At 42.1% G+C, this 24,422-nt stretch overlaps 1 protein-coding gene across 1 annotated transcript in view; it reads right to left on the minus strand.

The window, feature by feature from the left end:
* LOC141156677 (coagulation factor XIII B chain-like) overlaps positions 1 to 24,422 on the minus strand; it is a 101,800-nt gene that overhangs the window by 67,040 nt on the left and 10,338 nt on the right. The window contains exons 2-5 of the mRNA XM_073642916.1: positions 23,095 to 23,295; positions 21,985 to 22,170; positions 15,691 to 15,867; positions 2,935 to 3,111 (exon numbers count right to left, since the gene is read on the minus strand). Of these exons, the coding sequence (XP_073499017.1) occupies positions 2,935 to 3,111; positions 15,691 to 15,867; positions 21,985 to 22,170; positions 23,095 to 23,295 (741 nt within the window). The remainder of the gene's footprint in view (positions 1 to 2,934; positions 3,112 to 15,690; positions 15,868 to 21,984; positions 22,171 to 23,094; positions 23,296 to 24,422) is intronic.

Consider the following 24,422-nt stretch of genomic DNA (forward strand, 5'->3'; position numbering starts at 1 on the left):
GGCTGGACTTACTGTTATGATCTGCAACATAAACTAAGGAAAGAATGGGAAAAGCTGTCCCTACAGTAAGACTAAGCTGAATCCCTACGATGTAGCGGGCAGCCTGTTCCTTGTGAACAGACCCGCCTTCGTCCTCAGCTAGTCTGAACGGAGACCTATAGAATAAAGGGAGGGGTCCCTAAAAGAACTAAGGACTGGGGCAAAAATGGGACACCTCCTAACAGAAGTTGTTGCAGAGCAAAAAGACAAACTGACAAAAAGTACTAGAGGTCCGAGAGGACCAAGCAAACTAGACAGAGATAGGCACTGAAGCCCCTGGCTAGAGAGACAGGCAAAAAACACTGAAGTCCAGCAAAGCCAGAAGGGGCGGAGCTGGAATATATAGGCAGCTGGTCACGTGACCGCAAAACACAAGAAAGCAAAAACTAACAGGAGGGTTCTAACAATTAGCACAACAGCAGGAAAAATTGATTCACAATCAGTGTTGCTTCATAACTGGACAGGTTGATTTCACAGAAGAGTGATTGACTTGGAGTTACATTGTGTTGTTCAAGTGTTCCCTTTATTTTTTTGAGCAGTGTATATATATATATATATATATATTATATACACTGCTCAAAAAAATAAAGGGAACACTCAAATAACACATCCTATATCTGAATGAATGAAATATTCTCATTGAATTCTTTGTTCTGTACAAAGTTGAATGTGCTGACAACAAAATCACACAAAAATCAATGGAAATCAAATTTATTAACCAATGGAGGCCTGCATTTGGAGTCGCCCCCAAAATTAAAGTGGAAAAACACACTACAGGCTGATCCAACTTTGATGTAATGTCCTTAAAACAAGTCAAAATGAGGCTCAGTATTGTGTGTGGCCTCCACGTGCCAATATGACCTCCCTACAACGCCTGGGCATGCTCCTGATGAGGTTGCGGATAGTCTCCTGTGGGATCTCCTCCCAGACCTGGACTAAAGCATCCACCAAGTCCTGGACAGTCTATGGTGCAACGTGACGTTGGTGGATGGAGCGAGACATGATGTCCCAGATGTGCTCAATCGGATTCAGGTCTGGAGAACGGGCGGGCCAGTCCATAGCTTCAATGCCTTCATCTTGCAGGAACTGCTGACACACTCCAGCCACATGAGGTCTGGCATTGTCCTGCATTAGGAGGAACCTAGGGCCAACCGCACCAGCAAATGGTCTCACAAGGGGTCGGAGGATTTCACCTCGGTACCTATGGCAGTCAGCCTACCTCTGGCGAGCACATGGAGGGCTGTGCAGCCCTACAAAGAAATGCCACCCCACACCATTACTGACCCACTGCCAAACCGGTCATGCTGAAGGATGTTGCAGGCAACAGATCGCTCTCCACGGCATCTCCAGACTCTGTCACGTCTGTCACATGTGCTCAGTGTGAACCTGCTTTCATCTGTGAAGATCACAGGGCGCCAGTGGCAACTTTGCTAATCCTGGTGTTCTGTGTCAAATGCCAAGCGTCCTCCACGGTGTTGGGCTGTGAGCACAACCCCCATCTGTGGACATCGGGCCCTCATTCCACCCTCATGGAGTCGGTTTCTAACCGTTTGTGCAGACACATGCACATTTGTGGCCTGCTGGAGGTCATTTTGCAGGGCTCTGGCAGTACTCCTCCTCTTCCTCCTTGCACAAAGGCGGAGGTAGCGGTCCTGCTGCTGGGTTGTTGCCCTCCTACTGCCCCCTCCACGTCTCCTGGTGTACTGGCCTGTCTCCTGGTAGCACCTCCAGCCTCTGGACACTACGCTGACAGACACAGCAAACCTTCTTGCCACATCTCGCATTGATGTGCCATCCTGGCTGAGCTGCACTACCTGAGCAACTTCTGTGGGTTGTAGAGTCCGTCTCAAGCTACCGTGAGTGTGAAAGCACAACCAATATTCAAAAGTGACCAAAACATCAGCCATAAAGCATTGGTACTGAAATGTGGTCTGTGGTCCCCACCTGCAGAAACACTCCTTTATTGAGTGTGTCTTGATAATTGCCAATAATTTCCATCTATTGTCTATTACATTTGCACAACAGAATGCAACATTGATTGTCGATCAGTGTTGCTTCCTAAGTGGACAGTTTGATGTCACAGAAGTTTGATTTTCCTTGGAGTTATATTCTGTTGTTTAAGTGTTCCCTTTATTTTTTTGAGCAGTGTATTTTGTCGAATACTATTGACTGATCAGCTTAATTTGATATTTGTATGTATATCTGGTTATAGCACAGTGCACCTTTATATTTCTGGTTGCTGGATTTCATTTATAAAAATTTGATCCACTAAACACAATTTAGATTTTTTTAAGTGTTATAGATATCTACATGGTAGTTCAGGTTTACTAGGGCTTAGTCAGGCGCATTAGGGGCAGCTGTCAGTGAGTGGGGCGCCACTTGCGCTTAGTAGGCACCAACCTCCGCGATAAGGCAAGGTTGATTGGGTTATGACAGGGTATCCTATCCTTATTAGACCATAGCCTTACATCACATATATGGCCCTATAGGTCCTTAGGTCTGTACTTTTAGGTAGTGAATATTGGGTATATGTGCTTATAGGTACTAATATTTTAAGATTACTAATAAAGGCTATTTTTTATGGTACATTCTTTTGCGGTTAATTTACTCGAGATTACGTCTTATCTTGTCTTGGACTGTGATTTGTTTAATCAAAAGAAGACTTGCAAATGCCGGAAGGTAGGAGGTGGTTCTCAGGACTCCCATCCAGCAGCCATAGAACCCTGACGTGACCGCTGGGCCGGATCCTAAAAATCAATTTGCACCATCTCTAGTACTAAATTACTAATCAGTACAATACAGATCTGTAACGTTGCCTAACATAGAATAACACTCTGCTTCTGCTAAACATTGACACTAGTATATCGGTATCCTGTTCCCTAAAAGACAAATTACCTTCACAAATTGGAGGCTGGGGGTCCCATCCAAAGGAATAGCACTGGATTAATTCTGATCCTTTAACAGAGTAGTGTTCATTGCAGTAGAATTGTACCACATCTCCTTCTGTATATGTTGGTCTTACTGGGTAGAATCCGCCATTGTCCACAGCTTCCAACCTTCCACATGACATTTCTAAATGAAAAGTGCATTCAAGTTTGATCGTATTAATCCAATAGAATAAGCTATCCTGTGAACTGCCTAAGGCTGCGTTCACACACATAATGTAATAAGATCAGTCTGCACGATTATTACAGAAGTGCACTTACTTATCTGCAAGTTTTTACCCTATGAAATGCTGTTCTTTTCTTTTGGCTTGCTTGTCTTTCAATGCATAAGACCTCATTCAGGCGTCAGTGATTTTTCATGTGGGCAAAATACAGTCTTAGTTTCATCAGTGTGTGTGACCCATGTGTCAGATTTTACCATCAGAGTTTCATCAGTGATTTTCTCATATGGATAAATAAATATATAAATTATAAAGCTTCCCCTATCCATTACAATGTTAATCACGAACAGCACACGGATCGTACACTGATGCCATCTGTGCCCTGTCTGTGGTTTTCATGGACCCATAGATCTATATGGGTATTTGTGATCCATGATCCAATTAAAAACAGACATGTCTATGTAATTTTTATGTGGACAGACAGTCCGCAAAAATACACGGCCATGTGAACAGCCCCATAGATTATAATGGGCATGTGTTCTAGTGAAAACAATGGATAGAATGCATACGGGAAAAATGAATGGACATTTGAATGATGCCTTAGACTGCGTTCACATGTACGGGTCATGTTGCATCTTTAAACCACAAGTGGCCCTGTGCCACTGTTTGATTCTGCGTGGTGGGAACATATGTACAGTAGTGTGACTGACATCCTATCAGGACTTCTTCTCCTTTTCCCTGCCCACATCTCTTTTCCTTCTCCCTGCTCTTCCAGCACAACCCAGAATATCAGTCATACTACTGTGGACATGTTCCCACCACACAAAAGCATTGATTGACAACGGTCCCAAACTAGTCCGCTGCCCTCAAGCAGAGAGAGCAGGGACAATTAAATTTCATTTTTAAACACATACATTTAGGCTATGTTCACACATTTTGTTTTTTCAGCGTTTTTTTCTGCAGCAAAACCCGATCTCTTGGCATGAAAGAAGCTGCATCAAAAATGCAGGTTTTGGTGTATTTTTTGGTGCGTTTTTTAGGATCCTAAAGTACAGCTTTGCTTCCACCTCAAAAGCATGAACATAGCTCACCAATGCAAGACATATGTGAAACCATATTAACCAGAATTTCAAATGTAACTGTGGGGGAGGTGAATTTTTCAGGAATAGTTTACCTAAGACACTGGCAGTGCATTGAGTTTGTATGACACTATTTACCTTCACACTATAGTCTGCCATTCAGTTTCACAGGTATTGTTCAATTTACACCTCCCTGGGCCACAGGTATTTTTCAATCTCACATGTAGCTAAGCCAATGTTTACACTGTACACATCACTAATTTAATTTAAACTCTAATAATACAAATTACCATCTCAGTTACCAAGACAAGATGGTAAAATCACAAAAATAAATGTGTTTCACATACTGTTGTACTTGCTTATTTTCACTAAAAATGCAGCAAGACCTGATAGCTATGTTTACACTAGGCGTTTTGTCAGCGTTTTTTGACTACCCATTACTTCCAATGGGTGAAAAACGCTGAAAAAAATGCTGAAAAAATACTGAAGGAAGTGACATGCTCTATTTTGCAATAAAACATGCAAAGCACAAAATCCTGATTAAAAAAAGACAAGATTTATGCATGAGATTTCTGGAATCTCATAGACTTTGATGGTACTGTAAAACGCTGCTGAAAATTTGCATAAAAAATGCATCAAAAAACGCTGAAAAAACAAGATGTGTGAACATAGCCTTAGTGTTTAGAGATAATACAGACATTAGTAAAAAGGGTATTAGGAGATTGATAAAGCGGTTCCACACCACGTTACTATCACATTATTATCAAAGGCTATTTTCTCTGATTTTCCTAAATGGTTGATGCAAATGAGTCAGTATAATGTTCAAATCTTCTACCATTAGAATATACCGTATTTTTTGGACCATAAGACGCACTTTTTTCCTCCAAAATTTTATGGTCTTATGGTCCGAATGTTGGGGGGGGGGGGGGGTATATTTATGTGTGGTGTGGGGGGAGCGGTATCGGTGGAGGAGCGGGGCACAGGAGGCAGCAACCGCCCGCTGCAGCCTACACTGTCCCCGCTGCTAAAGAAAATGAATATTCACTGCTCCCCACGCCCATGGGGCACGGGGAGCACTGAATATTCATGCTCCTTAATAGCGGTATACAGTGTAGCCGCGCTGCGGCTGCTGCTGGCTGTCTCCTGTGCCCGCTGTTAAAGGCATGAATATTCAACCTCTCTCCACGCCCATGGGTATGGGGAGGGTGTGAATATTTATGCCCTTTAATGAGCGGGCACAGGAGATAGCCGGCAGCAGCGGCAGCAGCAGCAGCGCGGCTCCGCTGTGTTCCGGCTATGAATGAGAGTGAAGTCACTGCTCCCTGCGCACGCAGACCCGGCGTGCGGAGCAGTGACTTCCGGCAGCTGATCTCTCCATGTGAGCCGCGCATGGCAGTGACGTCATGCGTGGCTCACATAGAGAGATCAGTGCAGGCAGACCGGACGCAGCGCTGGAGGAGAGAGAAGAAAGGTGAGTATGAGTGTTTTTTTTTTTTTAATGTGCAGCCTGATGGGGATTAAGGGTGCCATGCATACCAGGACAGGGATTAGGGCTGCCATGCATACCAGGACAGGGATTAGGGCTGCCATGCATACCTGGACAGGAAATAGGGGTGCCTGCATACCAGGACAGGGATGAGGGGTGCCATGCGTACCAGGACAGGGATTAGGCGTGCCATGCATACCAGGACAGGGATGAGGGGTGCCATGCATACCAGGACAGGGATGAGGGGTGCCATGCATACCAGGACAGGGATGAGGGGTGCCATGCATACCAGGATGGGGATGGGGACCACATATAAAAGAAAGGGGGCGGCATATATACCAGGATGGGGGATATTGTCAGAATTGGGGGGACATTACCCCTATACCAGTGTCAGCAGAAGACCCCCTTCCCCTTAAAAGTGCATCATGACCACATTTTTTGCTTAAATTTTAATTTTTTTATTTTCCTCCTCTAAAACCTAGGTGCGTCTTATGGTCCGGTGCGTCTTATAGTCCGAAAAATACAGTAAATCACATTTTATAGAACAAACCTCCCACTGATAAGTGTTTGGTTCTAAACTAAAAAACTTAAAATGCACTGTTCCAAATTATTCTGCACAACAGAGTTTACAGTCTATAGGTTGTAAAGAAATAAAAATGGTCATTTGTTGGATTTTCAGCCTTAAGAGGTCACACTGAAATCAAAAGCTTCAATCAAAAACACCTTAACAGGCCAAGTTTCATGGTAACATAGGATCCCTTTTTTGATATCACCTTCACAATTCTTGCATACACTGAACGTGTGAGTTTTAGGATAGCTTCTGCTTGAAGTTCTTTGCAGGATGTCAGAATAGCCTCCCAGAGCTGTTTTCATGTGAACTGCCTCCCACCCTCATAGATCTTTTGCTTGAAGATACACCAAAGGTTTTCAGTAGGGTCGAGGTAAGGGGAGGATGGTGGTAACACCATGGGTGTATCTCAGTTTAGGCCCATAGCAGCCAATGACTCAGAGTTATTCTTTACAGAATTAGGTGGCGCATTGTCAGGCATGAAGATTTTGCTATGGATGGTACAGTTCTCCTTTTTGTACCCTGGAAGAAAGTGGTCAGTGAGAAACTCTATATACTTTGCTGAGGTCATTTTCACATCTTCAGGGACCCTAAAGCAGCCTATCAGCTCTCTCTCTCCATGATTCCGGCCCAAAACATGACTCCAACACCTCTTTGCTGACATCGCAGCCTTGTTGGAACATGGTGGCCATCCACCAACCATCCACTACTCCACCCGTCTGGACCATCCAGGGTTGCACAGCACTTATCAGTTAACAAGACTGTTTTAAAACTAGTCTTCATATATGTATGGCCCTACTGCAACTGGTTCTGCTTGTGAGTAGAGATGAGTGAACATGTTCAGAAAACGTTAGTTTTTTTAAAATTCAGCACAAACATTGCACATTCGGACTCATGATCAAACACTCGATCGTTTTTACTTAAAATCGACCCAATTCTGCAAAATGCTGTAAATGATCGCGTTTCCACTACTGTATATTTTAGGACTTTGGCTAGGGTAGTGGTGCTGTATGATGAGTGTTGGAAATGTGTTTCATGAGGGGAGGGGTTGGGAGAGGTCAGAGTAGTGACGGGCTGTTAATCTTATTTTATTTTTTTCTTAACTTAATGTGTGCAGATTCAGGCAAGCAATCAGGGCACAGGAACCATCCACAAGGGTTTCTGTCATTGGCTGCTGAAGTCACATGTCCCTCTCCATATAAAGAGCTGACATGTTGTTTTAGCGATATTTTGTCAGTGTAAGAGAGGATGCTCCTGACGCTGCTCCTGGATACTGAGAGATTGAGATAGTTACCTAGGCGGTTGCTTCTAAGTCAGATAGTTTAGGTAGATAGGGTCCTGTGTGGCTATGAAATCGACCTTCCAGCAGATCAATTATTTTTGCCATTAGTGTGGTCCAGACGGAGATAGCAGGGCACATTTCAGCATAGAGCTCTGTTGTGCACTGCTTATATTGTGCTCTATGCAGGAGTACACCTTTGAAACTCTAATTTTTCTGTTACTACCGTGATACATACAGAAGGCCACATCTCAGCTTGGAATTCTTTTTCGTTGAGATTCAGCTGTATCCAGGGTTCCACAGTAAAAAATCTAACCAGAATCCCACAATGTCTGTCAGCTATTTCATCTTTCTTCTCTGCTAGATTTCTAAAAGTTAACATGGATAAAACCGAATTCATCATCTTTCCACCATCTCAATCAACCCCCACAACTGACCTATCCATCAAAGTCAATGGTTGTCTACTCTCCTCAGTCCCGCAAGCTTCACTCTGATCTCTCCTTCAAACCTGAGATCCAAGCCCATTCCACTTCCTGCCACACCCTCATCATCTCACGCCTTGACTACTGCAATCTCCTGCTCTGTGGCCTCCCTTCTACCACTCTCACACCCCTTCAATCTATCCTAAACTCTGCTGCCTGACTAATCCACCTGTCCCCCCGCTATCCCCCGGTCTCTTCTCTGTCAATCCCTTCACTGGCTCCCTATTGCCCAGAGACTCCAGTTCAAAACCCTAATCATGGCATACAAAGCCATCCACATCCTGTCTCCTCCATACATCTGTGACCTAGTCTCCCAGTACTTACCTGCACGCAACCTCAGACCTCATAAGTTCTCTTTCTCTACTCCCCTCTTATCTCCTCCTCCCACAATTGCATACAAGATTTGTGCATCTCCCCTGCTCTGGAACTTTCTACCCCAACATATCAGACTCTCGCCTACCGTGGAAACCTTCAAAAGGAAGCTGAAAACCCACCTCTTCCAACAAGCGTACAACCTGCAGTAACCCTCGCTCCACCATACCTCTGCATGACCAGCTCCACCCTCACCTACTGTATCCTCACCCCTCCCTTGTAGATTGTTTGTGAGCCCTCGCGGGCAGGGTCCTTTCTCCTCCTGCACCAGTTGGTGACTCTTTTTTGTTCAAGATTATTGTACTTGTTGTTTGCTATATATACCCCTTTTCACATGTAAAGCGCCATGGAATATATGATGCTACAATAATAAATAATACAAATAATTATACTATTTGTTCTGTGGGTCAATTGATCCCACTTTTCTTGGAGTCTGCCCCTAATTTGAGCTGTTTTGGCAGCTTTTGAGCACCTTTGAAGGTTTTGTGTATGCTTTTGGTTTTGCCTCTCATTGAAAGATATGTTCGATGAACTGTTTGACGAATTGTTCGGCGAATATCGGGAAGTTTGCTGATCTGAAACGAATTGAACCTTGAAAGGTTCGCTCATCTCTACTTGTGAGCACTGTTTAGGGGTGGCCGAATAGTAGGTTTATGCACAATTGCATGCCTCTAGAGGATCCTACACCTTGAGGTTCACGGGACTTCAGCGTCAACAGCAGCTTCAAATAACTGTTTGCTGCTTTCTAATGGTATTTTAGCAGCTGCTCTCTTAATCTGATGAATTTGTCTGACAGAAACCTTCCTCATTATGCCTTTATCTGCATAAACCCTTCTGTGCTATCTCTCAGCCACAAATCTCTTCACATTGCGATGCTCAAGCTTAAGTTTCTGTGAAATATCTAATATTTTCATACCCTGTGCAAGGCATTGCACTATTTGATGTTTTTTTGGCAACTTTTCATTCCTATATTGCTTGAAACCTATGGCCTGCTTAATAATGTGGAACATCCTTAAGTAGTTTCCCTTTAATTGGGTTCACCTTGCATACCAATTATCACCGATTTTTGAGATTGATTTCAGTGATCCAAAAAGAGACAAAATAGCATAAATGAATTTATTTGAAAAACAAAAGAAATACATCTTGATGACACTTAGATCCAATTTGCATAATAATTTAGAATGCGGTGTAATACCTTCTAAGGGCTCATTCTCATCTGTGTGAAAAATGGACGAGTGCAATCCGGTAAAAAAAATCAGATTGCACTCTGACCAATGTTAATCTAGGAGTCCCTGCTCATCTGTGATTTTTTTCTCGGCTCAGATCGGACTGAGAAAGAAAATCGCACCATGCTGCCACATATATCGGATGAGACTCGCCAATGCAAGTCAATGGATGCGAGAAAAAAATTGGATGGCATTCGGACCATGTGTGTGCCGTCTGATTGCAATGCGATTTTAACATGAGCTTTTACATAGAGTCATTTTCTATGTCATTTACACATAGTTTTACAAGGAAAGATTCTTCAGCATATTAAATATATATATATACATACAGTACAGACCAAAAGTTTGGACACACCTTCTCATTTAAAGATTTTTCTGTATTTTCATGACTATGAAAATTGTACATTCACACTGAAGGCATCAAAACTATGAATTAACATATGTGAAATTATATACTTTACAAAAAAGTGTGAAACAACTGAAGATATGTCTTATATTCTAGGTTCTTCAAAGTAGCCACCTTTTGCTTTGATGACTGCTTTGCACACTCTTGGCATTCTCTTGATGAGCTTCAAGAGGTAGTCACCGGAAATGGTCTTCCAACAATTTTGAAGGAGTTCCCAGAGATGCTTAGCACTTGTTGGCCCTTTTGCCTTCACTCTGCGGTCCAGCTCACCCCAAACCATCTCGATTGGGTTCAGGTCTGGTGACTGTGGAGGCCAGGTCATCTGGCGTAGCACCCCATCACTCTCCTTCTTGGTCAAATAGCCCTTACACAGCCTGGAGGTGTGTTTGGGGTCATTGTCCTGTTGAAAAATAAATGATGGTCCAACTAAACGCAAACCGGATGGAATAGCATGCCACTGCAAGATGCTGTGGTAGCCATGCTGGTTCAGTATGCCTTCAATTTTGAATAAATCCCCAACAGTGTCACCAGCAAAGCACCCCCACACCATCACACCTCCTCCTCTATGCTTCACGGTGGGAACCAGGCATGTAGAGTCCATCCATTCACCTTTTCTGCGTCGCACAAAGACACGGTGGTTGGAACCAAAGATCTCAAATTTGGACTCATCAGACCAAAGCACAGATTTCCACTGGTCTAATGTCCATTCCTTGTGTTCTTTAGCCCAAACAAGTCTCTTCTTCTTGCTGCCTGTCCTTAGCAGTGGTTTCCTAGCAGCTATTTTACCATGAAGGCCTTCTGCACTAAGTCTCCTCTTAACAGTTGTTGAAGAGATGTGTCTGCTGCTAGAACTCTGTGTGGCATTGACCTGGTGTCTAATCTGAGCTGCTGTTAACCTGCGATTTCTGAGGCTGGTGACTCGGATAAACTTATCCTCACAAGCAGAGGTGACTCTTGGTCTTCCTTTCCTGGGGCGGTCCTTATGTGAGCCAGTTTCTTTGTAGCGCTTGATGGTTTTTGCAACTGCACTTCGGGACACTTTCAAAGTTTTCCCAATTTTTCGGACTGACCTGCCATAATACAAATTCTAACAGTCTATTCAGTAGGACTATCAGCTGTGTATCCACCAGACTTCTGCACAACACAACTGATGGTCCCAACCCCATTTATAAGGCAAGAAATCCCACTTATTAAACCTGACAGGGCACACCTGTGAGGTGAAAACCATTTCCGGTGACTACCTCTTGAAGCTCATCAAGCGAATGCCAAGAGTGTGCAAAGCAGTCATCAAAGCAAAAGGTGGCTACTTTGAAGAACCTAGAATATAAGACATATTTTCAGTTGTTTCACACTTTTTTGTTACCTATATAATTCCACATGTGTTAATTCATAGTTTTGATACCTTCAGTGTGAATGTACAATTTTTATAGTCAAGGAAATACAGAAAAATCTTTAAATGAGAAGGTGTGTCCAAACTTTTGGTCTGCACTGTGTATATTATATTATATATATATATATATATATTTATATTAGTGGGGGGAAATAAGTATTTGATCCCTTGCTGTTTTTGTAAGTTTGCCCACTGACAAAGACATGAGCAGTCTATAATTTTAACCCCTTAAGCCCCGGAGCATTTTCCGTTTTTGCATTTTCGTTTTTGCTCCCCTTGTTCCCAGACCCATAGCGTTTTTATTTTTTGGTCAATATGGCCATGTGAGGGCTTATTTTTTGCGAGACGAGTTGTACTTTTCAACGCCATTACTAGTTTTACCATATCCTGTACAGGAAAACGGGAAAAAAATTCCAAGTGCGGTAAAATTGCAAAAAAAGTGCAATACCACAGTTGTTTTTTATTTATTTTTTTACCACGTTCACTGAATGCTAAAACTGACCTGCCATTCTTATTCTACAGGTCATTACGAGTTCATAGACACCAAACATGTATAGGTTCTTTTATATTTAAGTGGTGAAAAAAAATTCCAAAATTTGGTAAAAAAAAAAAATAAAAAATAGCTCCATTTTCTAAGACCCGTAGCGTCTCCATTTTTCGTGATCTGGGGCTGGGTGAGGGCTTATTTTTTGCGCGCCGGGCTGACGTTTTTATTGATAACATTTGGGGTAGATCCGATGTTTTGATCGCCCGTTATTGCATTTTATTGCAATTTTGCGGCGACCAAAACACGTAATTCTGGCGTTTAGAATTTTTTTCTCATTACGCCGTTTACCGATCAGATTAATTCTTTTTTTATATTGATAGATCGGGCGATTCTGAATGCGGCGATACCAAATATGTGTATGTGTTTTATTTTTTTATATATATTTTATTTTGAATGGGGCGAAAGGGGGGTAATTTAAACTTTTATATTTTTTTATTTTTTTTATATTTTTAAAAACTTTTTTTTTTCACTTTTTGCATGCTTCTATAGTCTCCATAGGAGACTAGAAGCAGCAACTGTCCGATCGCCTCTGCTACATACAGGGGACGAGCAGGTCCCCTGCATGCAGCAGAAATGGTCCTGTGCTATGAGCGCCGACCACTAGGTGTCGCTCATAGTGACAAGATCATGACAACCACAGGCGTCTGCTGCAGACCCTGGGTTGTCATGCCCACCCATCGGCGACCCGCGATCACGTGACGTGGTCGCCGGTGGGCGGGGCTTATGACGCGCTACCCGGAAGCGCGCGTTAAATGCCGCTGTCGGAGATTGACAGCGGCATTTAACATGTTAACAGCCGCGGGTGGATCGCGATTCCACCCGCGGCTGTTGCGGGCACATGTCAGCTGTAAGAATCAGCTGACATGTGCTCCATTCAGTGAGGGCTCAGCGCAGCTGCCCTCACTGAACGGGCAGTACGCAAATATGTGTACTAATACGTCACCGGTAGTTAAGGGGTTAAGGGTAGGTTAATTTTAACATTGAAAGATAGAATATCCCCCCCAAAAAAATCAAGAAAAATCACATTGTATAAATTCGATAATTTTTTTTGCATATTGCAGTGAGAAATAAGTATTTGATCCCTCTGGCAAACAACACTTAATACTTGGTGGTAAAACCCTTGTTGGTAAGCACAGCAGTCAGACGTTTTTTATAGCTGATGATGAGGCTTGCGCATATGTCAGGAGGAATTTTGGTCCACTCTTCTTTGCAGATCATCTCTAAATCATTAAGATTTTGAAGCTGTCACTTGGAAACTCGGAGCTTCAACTCCTTCCAGAAGTTTTCTATGGGATTAAGGTCTGGAGACTGGCTAGGCCACTCCATGACCTTAATGTGCTTCTTTTTGAGCCACTCCTTTGTTGCCTTGGCTGTATGTTTTGGGTCATTGTCTTGCTGGAAGACCCAGCCACGACCCATCTTCAATGCTCTTACTGAGGGAAGATTGTGGGCCAAAATCTGGCAATACATGACCCCATCCATCTTCCCTTCAGTACGGTGCAGTCGTCATGTCCCCTTTGCATAAAAGCTCCCCCAAAGTATAATGTTTCCCCCCATCATGCTTGGGATGATGTTCTTAGGGTTATACTCATCCTTCTTCTTCCTCCAAACACGGCGAGTTGAGTTAATGCCAAAGGGCTCAATTTTTTTTCTCATCTGACCACAGCACCTTCTCCCAATAACTCACAGAATCATCCAGGCGTTCATTGGCAAACTTCAGACGGGCCTGCACATGTACCTTCTTGGGCAGGGGGACCTTGCAGGCACTGCAGGATTTTAAACCTTTAAGGCGTAATGTGTTTCCAATGGTTTTATTGGTGACTGTGGTACCAGCTGCCTTGAGATCATTAACAAGTTCCCCCCGTGTAGTTTTAGGCTGATCTCTCACCATCCTCATGATCAAGGATACCCCACGAGGTGAAGTTTTGCATGGACCCCCAGATCGATGTCGATTGACAGTCATTTTGTATTTCTTCCATTTTCTTACTATTGCACCAACAGTTGTCTCCTTCTCACCCAGCGTCTTACTTATGGTTTTGTAGCCCAATCCAGCTTAGTGCAGGTCTATGATCTTGTCCCTGACATCCTTAGAAAGCTCTTTGGTCTTGCCCATGTTGTAGAGGTTAGAGTCTGACTGATTAATTGAGTCTGTGGACAGGAGTCTTTCATACAGGTGACTATGTAAGACAGCTGTCTTTAATGCAGGTAACGAGTTAATTAGGAACGTCTAACTGGTCTGTAGGAGCCAGAACTCATAATGGTTTATAGGGGATCAAATAGTTATTTCTCACTGTAAAATGCAAATAAATTCATCTAATTTATACAATGTGATTTTCTTGATTTTTTGGATATTCTATCTCTCAATGTTAAAATTAACCTACCCTCAAAATTATAGACTGTCCATGTCTTTGTCAGTGGGCAAACTTACAAAAACAGCAAGGGATCAAATACTTATTTCCCCCACTGTATAGATCGATAGATAGATAGATGAAAAGGTATAGATATAAATATGTGATTAAGATATATAATCAGTGCTTTGCATGTGTAGCTTACTGTACATGTATTTTAGTGCAAAATAAATTATTTTCTTAAAAAAATGGCATTGGATCCCCCTATATTTTAAAAACCACTGGGCTTGATGTCAGTTGCCAATACCAAGCTGACAGGGCAAGTGGGAAGAGCGAAGGCTAAGTGCCAGAATTAGGGCATCTTACGGATGCGCCTTTTTTGGGGTGGCTGATAGCTGATGTTTTTAGTCTGGGATGGGGGCAATATCCATGGCCCCTTCCTAGCCTATTACTGTTAGCATGCTGCTGTCTGCCTAGCCTTTGCTGATTATTAATTATAGGGGGCCCCACGTAATTTTTTTTTTAGGATCCTCCATTTTAATAACAAGTAAAGGCTAAGTATACAGCTCTGAGCTGATATCAATAGCCTAGGAAGCTACATGGATATTACCCTCTTCCCAGGCTATAAACATCAGCTCCCAGCTGTCTGCTTTTCCTCTGCTGGTTAATAAAATTTAGGGGGATCCCACGCCATTTATTTCAGAAATGTAATTATTTATTACCAAGTTACATGTACAATAAGCTACACTCTCTCTCTCATATATGTATATTGAAGAATATTTCCTTGGAAAACTGTGTGCATGACAGAATTACTCTACGTAAAAGCTCATGTCAAAATCGCATTGCAATCAGATCACGTTTGCATGTCAATCGGATGTCATTCGGATGCTAGGTGAGAAAAATCACATTGTACCTTACATAATGATCGCATGACACTTGTCCCACTTTTCAAGAGCGATATTGGACTGTTTTTTTTATTGTGATGGGTATGAGCCCTACGGGTAAATCCTGTCGTCAGGTTCCATTTAAAAAATATTTTAGAAGATGTAACTACTACCACTAATATTGTTACAAATATCATTAATTATAATTTAATTTATATAGCTCCACCATATCCCTAAACTCTTTACATTTCATGGGCAACATGTACAGACAGATAATACACATTAATAAACTAATAATAATTCAAAGTCCTAATTTGGAAGCAAAAATACAAATTTTTGTAAAAGGTCTAGCAGAAAACCCCACCTTCTCCTACAGTCTGATACTTCTTAATCTTTGGAGATTACTGTGGGAAGAGCTTACACTACACTTACCATTATATAATGCTGAATATATGTAAATAGTGATAGTAAGACTTACTGATGCAGCTCGGGGTAGAAGACCAGCCTCTTGGCAGACACTCCAACCAGTCTGCATTGGTCCCAGCAGGAGTGTAATAACCCTCATTACACTGGTATTGTACGGTCTCTATAACACGGATCGTTCTCCTTGTGGTTGAGTAGTATCCATTTGTAAGGGGAGGAATTTCACAACTGTCTAATACATAACAATGAAAGCAGTGAAAAAAGCAGGTACATTATTATTCTGTTCATAATGCACATGTAAAGATATGTGAGGACTTCTCCAATAGTTGGCTATTCTATTGAAGACCATCCACCAGCTTTGTAGAGGCCCAATATCAATGCATGCCATTAAAGGACCCTATCAAGTTTAATATGATCTCTGATATGCAGGCGACATGTTATAGAGTAGAAGGAGCTGAGCAGATTGCTTTATAGTTTCGTGAGAAAATATTCAGATGGCTGTATGGCTCGGAAGAGGATCGCAACGCAATGCTCAGACTGCAGCCGTCACGCCCGGGTGGGGAGAGCCGACAGCCAGTCCGAACAATACATTGCGATCCTTATCCGAGTTATATGGCGGTCTGACTCTTCCCTTACTATCAGGCTGGGGTCACACCACCATATTTTTTCTTATTTGAAAGAATCAGGACGCATATGCTAATCACACTCTGATCACACTCTGATCAGAGTTTTATCAGAGTTTTATCAAAAGTGTGCTCCGATTTTCTCGGACAAGGAGAAGATGAAAAAAAATGTCTCCATCTTCTCCATTCTGTCAGTCCTTGAAAATTGGACTGCATTCGGATGTCATCAGAGTACAGTCCAATTCTTTTTTCATGTACTCTTTGACTTGCTTTGCCAAGTGTGATCCGAATATCAGATGCAAATTGAGCATGCAGCAATTTTTTTCCTCGGACAGACGTTGTCCGAGGAAAAAAAATCAGACATGTGCACGACCCCATAGAATAACACTGGTCCCGATTCCTTCCGCTGTTTTGTCAGCTCGCACATGGACTGAAAATATAGTCGTGTGCATGAGCTCATATTTCATTTATTTACACCCCGATCTTTCTATTCTTAGGAGTCCAGTGGGCACTTCTACTTCTTGACTGAAAGCCTTTCAAGTAGCAGTGTGCATATAGAGATACTGTGCTGGCAGTCACAAGGTAGGACCACCCACTGGACTCTTAAACATAGAGAGAGCAGGAATTTAACCCTTTTGCTGTCAGGGGTGGTTTGGGATGAGGTGTTTTTTTTTTTTTTACATTTTGTGCCTCTGCTACCCATGACAATTCTCACACTTTTGGCATATACAAATAAAGTCCACCAATCAGGGAAAAGGAAGCCCTACCAGGTGTGCCACGTCAATCTGATTAAGCCATGGCGAGATAGGGAGCCCGTGGAAGCTCTGTGTTTGGTGGCGAAGTCGGAAGCCGATATGGGAGAGGTCAAGGTGGCAGAGTCGCTGTCACGTGCCCAAAAACAACAGTGCCATGTGTTTCTACAGCTGAACAGGGACCTGTTCTCAGATCTCCAAGCATGTTCTCAGATCATAGAGCATGAGGTGCTTACGGAGCCTCATGTCCGAGTAAACTTGAAGCCATACCGGATTCCTGAAGCCCGCCGAGAGGTAATCACAAAAAAGGTGAAGCGCATGCTGGTTCTAGGAGTCATTGAAGAGTCCAAGAGTGGCTGGTCCAGCCCCATAGTCTTAGTGCCGAAACCAGACGGAGAATGCCGGTTCTGCAATGACTACAAAAAACTCAATGAGGTCTCGAGGTTCGACACCCACCCAGTGCCCAGGGTAGACAAACTGATTGAAAGGTTAGGATTGGCTAGGTACATTACCACCCTTGACCTCATGAATGGATATTGGCAAATACCCATGTCCCAAGATGCCAGATGGCTGTTTCCAATAAACACTGATGCCGTTTAGGTTGCAAGGAGCCCTGGCTACCTTCCAGAGAGCCATGGACCGGATCCTAGCTCCCCACAAGAAGTAAACAGCAGTCTACCTGGATGATATCATGATCTACAGCCAGGATTGGGGAAGCCATCTGAGTAAAGTCCACGTGATATTCGATGCTCTGTGGAAGGCGGAGTTCTCCATCAACTCGAAGGAATGTGCCAAGGGCATGAAGGAAACCAAATATTTGGGCTATGTGGTAGGCAGAGGCGTGATAAAGCCCTAAACAAATAAAGTTGAAGCAATCCATGGTTGGCCACAACCTCTCTCAAAAAATCAGGTCAGAGTGTTCCTGGGCATCATAGGCTATTACTGCCGGTTCATTCCTAACTTCGCCATGATAGCCGCCCCTTTGACAGACCTCCTTAAAGGCACAAAATTGGCTATGGCTAAGTGGTCTTCAGAAGCTGAGATGGCTTTCCAGGAACTAAAGCAAGCCCTGTGTAAAACAGCCAGTGTTGGTGGCACCAGATTTCTCTAAAGAGTTTGTGGTCCAAACGGATGTATCAGATACCGGGCTGGGTGCTGCCCTATCACAAGAGGTGAACGAGGAAGAGCACCCCATAATGTATTTAAGCCCGATGCTGACATCTTATGAGAAGAATTACTCCATAGTGGAGAAGGAATGTTTGGCTATCAAGTGGGCTTTGGACACTCTAAAATACTATCTCTTAAGCAGGAAGTTCAGGCTGGTATCAGACAATGCCCCACTAAGGTGGATGAACGAAAAGAAGGGGAACAATGCCCGAGTGACCAGGTGGTTCCTAGCCCTTCAAGATTTTAGCTTCCATGTAGAGCATAGGCTGGGGAAACTGCGAGGCAATGCTGACGCATTGTTGAGGGTCCACTGTTTGTTAACGGAAGGTGCCAAGCCCCCCCGGCTTTGTGCAGAGGGGAGGTATGTAATATGGCCACCGGACAGGTAGTTGAGGGGAGATATGTATCACCGAGGTTGGTAGCTTCGGTGATGTACAGTAAACCCGGGAAAAGCATGCTCCAGCACACGTAGTGCTGAGAGGGTTAATTGGGTGTATCAGGGCCGGTTTTTATGAGCAGTCATAAGAGTTGGGAGGGATTGGCTGCTCACATATCCCCACCCCAGGGCATGTAAATAAAATGGAGACCGAGTGTCTCATTCAGTGTCTGTGGCTGGAGGTGTGGAGACCTCCAGGGTGCTTTGTGCTAAAGGACACAGACCTTGAGTGGGCCATATTGTATGGACTGTTTATTTTCTGTTTTTGTTACTTTGTGCCAGACAAGGCAGTCTTTTGTTTACTTCTAAAAGTGTGGTTTATGAAGGTACAATAAATCTGCCTTGGACATTTTAAAGAAACGTTTCCTGTGCCTACCTCTAAGGCGGCTGAGTGAGTACCAAAACCTTACAGTATATAACAAAGTTTATTAGTGTGTAGCATGCAGTTCGTGTATAACATACAGATTACACTGGTCTGCAAAAAATAAAATTTCAAGAGCTGTTTTGGTTATTCCATATAATCTTTATGTTTTTTGGTGTGCTGAATCCGAAAATGACCTCCGCTTTGTCGTAGGACATCACGTTTCATGACAATTTAGGTAACTATGTTAAATAAGGCCGTACCGCAAAATAAATCAAAATAGACTTCTAAAATTAATTTTTTATTACAAATTTTCATGAAAATCATTTTTAAACTGAAATTAGCTCACTAACATCGATTTTTTTTTCCTTGTAAGGCTCCTCTTGGTACATTTACGTTTGTGAGTAGCATCTGGAATGTCTCTCTGAAGCATCCAACAGTAGTCTGCCATCATTGTAATGCTCCATTTTCCTTGGTATCTTCTTTCCATCTCTTTAATGTCCTGGTGGAATTGTTCACCTTTCTCTTCACTCACAGCTCCCAAATTTTCAAGAAAGTAGTCAAGGTGGGAATGGAGGAAATGCACTTTCAAACTCATCAGGCAACCTAAAGATTGAAATGCTTTCAGCATTCATCTGACGATTTTTTTATAATCAGGATCTTTTTTATTGCCTAAAAATTTCTCTATGACCTCTTTAAATGCAATCCACCCTTCTTTTTGAGGATCCGTCATGGTATTGACAAACTCTTTATCAGCTATAAGCCTTCTAAAGTCTGGTCCGACGAACACACCTTCCTTCAATTTTGCCTCCGAGAAACGTGGAAACTTGGTGACCAAGTATTTGAAGAATTCCCTATCTCTTGGAAGCGATTTTACGAATAGCTTCATCAAGCCCAATTTTATGTGGAGAGGTGGTAGAAGAACTTTATAAGGAGGTACCCCAGTTTCTCGGAGGACGTTTTTTTCACCGACTATGAGCATCCTTGGCTGCCAACTCTTCTTGGTCCAGTGATTTTGTCGGTTTCGACTGTCCCACACAGAAAACAAGGGTATTTGGTATACCCAGCTTGTTGCCCGAGCAACATGCACAAGACCTTCAAATCCCCACACACTTGCCAACCGTGGTCTTCATGTTTAAGCTTACGAATAACCAAGTTCTCGTAGGTTTCCTTCAAGTATACGGAATGACCTACAGGGATGGAAGCGTAAAAACCGCCTTTGTGGAGTAAAACTGCTTTGAGACTTCTTTTTGAAGAATCTAAATAAAGATGTCATTGCGCTGAATCATATTGGATTGTGAATTGACCCATCAAACCTTCGACATCAATGCAATAAAGCAACTCGTCTTCCTGGGCAAAGTAAGGCACTAACTCATTTTCACGATGTCTGAACCATGAAAAAGACACTCCTGGTAACAATAAATTCCTGATTTTGAGCCTTGATCCGAATAACTCAGCGGCATCTTTGGGAAAATTCAAGTCTCTTACTGAATCCTTCAGCTCCTCCTGGGAAAAAAAATTTAGTCTTGTATCATCTTCAAAGTCAGAACTTGATTTGTCATCTGGTTCAGGTAGGATTCCACCTTCATCGGAGCTAGGTATCTTTTCCAAGGTAGCAGGGGCATTGGGTACTGGTATATCTGTGCAATGAGGGATGGGATGGATTGCTGAGTGTTGCATGAACAAAAGTAAGTCGTCACTATGGTTCTTTTGCTCACCATAGGAATAGGATACCATAGGAATCCCATAACAGAAAGATTTTTTCTTACTCTTGAACCAATTTCAGAGGTCCTCAACACACCGTTTGTACACTTTATGAGGCGCCCAAACTTTATCTTGATCTTCAAGTTTTAGTTTGAAGTATGCGAAGTATACTTTTTTCACAAAGTCTGTAATATTCAGCTGCTGATTCAACACTATATTCACCACAATGGAAACAGAAATGGTCAGGCGAATTAATACACTGCCGCAAAGCCATAACGCTAATTTAGGGAAAAACGGTTGATGAATGAAATTCCAATGCAAGTTTCTTGAAAGCATAAGGACCATTCATTATCTCACTAACCACCTGACTGCCACCAGCCAATCACGCAGTTCCTATGAATGATAATGGGGAAAGAAAATAAGCTGCCTGCCGATTATTCACACCAGAGTTTGCAGGAGAACCTATAGGTTTGTGGCAAATCCTGACGTTTAGGATTTTTTCAATATTTTTTTTGTTATCAAAACACCAAACTATATGGAAATTATATGAAAATAATCAAACAGCTTTTTAGTTGCTTCCTAGTGTTATGTTTGTGTAACATGTTGTTTGTATGTAATATACAGTTTGTATGTGTGACATGTAGTTTGTGTGTAACATACAGTGTGTGTGACATTTAAACATACTGGCACTGCAGACAAGCGTTCATAAGTGTAAACTTGTTGGCAATCACATCACACAACTATGAGAAAAACATTTAATCATCAAGTAACTGGATAGTTTAAGCTGGAACAAAAATCATGGTTGTCAGCAGAACATCGCCCTGTGTAAACTGCAGATGTGCTGCCGATAACATGATGCTGTATTGGCATAGAATCTATTAGTGATCATTCTGTCCCCATCGTTCTTTGTCATCCTGTGTAAAGAGGCTGGGAAACAAGCACCAAATAACTTGAATACAGTCGATGGCGCACATTTAACAGTGAAATCTGCTTGTGTAAATGAACCCTAAATGGAGCAAGATGTTAGCATTTGAGGCCCCAGTTTTAACAGCAGTGTTAGGCCAAATTCAGATGACTGCAGTCAGTACTTGGACTATTATACACAGACGTCTCAATGAGATGATCGCTGTAGATTGGATTCCATCCTGGTAGATCAGGACAATTTGAGAAAAGCTTTCCTGGTTTCACAGGACAGGATCCCATTTATGACACTACTCGTGTAAATGGGCTGTAACATTTACAGACCTGGATCACCTTTTTATGCACAGATTGATGTAAAGTTCTAGAGAAAAATATAAATTCATACCAGTTTTCTGGTGACATCCTGGGGGAGGTAGCCATAGTCCAGATGTACAATTTATTGTTTCAATTTTATGTCCGCTTGTGGTTGTGAAGCCTTCATGACAGCTGTATTGAATAGTGTCAAAAGCTTTATACATCTCCTTTGCATTGTGCAAAATTCCACTTGGAAGTGATGGTCTCAAACATTTTTCTGGCAAAGAAACCGGAAAAGTATACTATTTAGTCAGTTTTACTATATAGTGAACATGGTAAATAAAAAACTAAAAAAAAATTGTGAAATTGCACTTTTTCTGTCCTTTATAACAGTGCATTTCAAGAACGGACAGTTCTCCTTTTTGCTCTGTCCTTTACATGGTGCTGAAGGTGGATCCTGTCTACCCTTCATCCTCATCACTGTGCAGGAATAGACTGTGATGGGGCTACAGCAGGGAATCAGAAATGTAGCCTCTAGATTCTTAGGATTCGTATGTTCCCAGAGGATGGACCCCCATGATTATAAAGTGATCCAAACAATATGTTATCACTTGATGAGATGTAAATGCCATTTTTAATGTTTTGCGTTTGTAAACAGTGTTCATTGTCTATTCTGACGTGTGTGTCACAATAAAGCCTCAGTTTCCGGTGATTATTTGACATTTATTAAAGAAGCACTTCTCCCATCAATGTTTTTATCCTCTTAATATATTGCAATCATCATATTATATAGCACTGTGCACTTACAATTGCTCATTTTGCCTCTCTACCCAGATAATTCTTCTCTTTTCTCTGCTCCAGGAAGTCTCTTTTCCCTGCAGAAATGATTGTCCTCTTCAACTCCTGACCCCTCCTCCCCCGTCAGGGGCCTTGCAGTGACTCATGACTCAGAAGGTAAAATTGAATCCCTGTTTCTACATAGAGCTTAGAAGGATTCAGCTAGTCAGATATTAATCACATGATGCCATAGTCCTAATGGAAAACGGAACAATTAGCTGGGTAGAAAGGCAAAATGAGCAATTGATGTAAGTGCACACTGCTATATATGATGATTGCAATATATTAAGAGGATAACAATTTTGATGGGGGCGCTTCTTTAATATATTTGTTTTTTTAAGAGTAGATGTCATTGCAGACTTACTGAGACATTTTGCTGGAGGTTCCCATCCTTCTGATGTGCAAATGATTTCATCTTCTTGCCTTCCAGACTGAAATGCATACCCAGCTGAACAAGATACAGAAAGTTTCTTCCCCTCTTTCATTGGGAAGTAAAACTTTTTGAATATGTAAAAGTACTGAGCAATCTTGCCATTTTGTATCTCAGGAAAATCACAGTTGTTTTCTGTAAAAAAAAAAAATGAAAACTGAACAATGCAGACAAATATCTAAGAACATCTACAGATTAGAAATATTAGAAAATTGCATGTGAAGAACGTATTCTACTGGTAATGGGGCACTTCTATGAGTAACAGGGGACTGAATATTGTATTGTGTTTTCATAAAATATGTGAATCTTTTTATTTTACAACAATGTTCATTGTACAATGTATTCACTGTGGAAATTACAAAGCATTAAAGGGGTTTTCCCAACAACAAAGTAGATTTTAATCAATCGATCTTTGAATAATAATAAGTTCCACAATTGGATGTTAAAAAAATGTTCCTGTTCTGACATAATCTTATAAATGTGACCCTGCTGTGACCTGTATATTTTGATAGATTGAGCTTCTATTAACTCGGCAAGGCCAAATATCCTTACTTTTTAATTTTTTTTAATTTTAACTGGGCAAAAGGAAAGGGATTCCAATTTTTATCCTTTTTTATTTTTATTTTTTTTTACAACGGTTTTTAATTTTTTTAGTCTTCTAGGGAACTTGAACCTGCTTGAACGCCTGTTGTACAGTAGCACAATATTGCAGTATATACAGTAGTTCTAATAATGGGCTACTAAGAAGCCCAGCCACAGGCTAGTCTTCACAGGAGTACCGTCAAGGTAGACACTTCAGCAGTGCCCACCTGCCATAGCAAGACAACCACACTTGGCAATAACATTATGAGGACAATTGAATGTGGCGAGCGGGCAAGACGTATGACAAGATAGCATGCATTAACTAGACAGTGGCATTTGGTGGGTTAGCAGTAGTGTTGAGCCACCCCCGTAGTGTTCGAGTTCGGTTCGGTTCGTCGAACACTCGTGTGTTCGCCGAACTGTTCGTCGAACTGTTCGTCGAACACCTTCGAACACCGTTAAAACCAATGGCAGGCAAACAAAAACACATAGAAACACATAGAAAACACCTTCAAAGGTGTCCAAAAGCTGACAAACTGCTCAGAAGACACAACTAACACATGGAAAAGTGACAAGTACATATAGTCATGCGAAAAGAAAAGAGGTGGAGGAGTAAAGGAGGGGGAGACACAGATATAGGCATTTCATGCCCTTCTAAAATCCAAAAAGTGAGAAGCCGA

The sequence above is a fragment of the Phyllobates terribilis genome, unplaced genomic scaffold, assembly GCF_046119375.1.
Source record: "Phyllobates terribilis strain yellow unplaced genomic scaffold, ASM4611937v1 Scaffold_8__6_contigs__length_399053987, whole genome shotgun sequence".
Classification (NCBI taxonomy): domain Eukaryota; kingdom Metazoa; phylum Chordata; class Amphibia; order Anura; family Dendrobatidae; genus Phyllobates; species Phyllobates terribilis.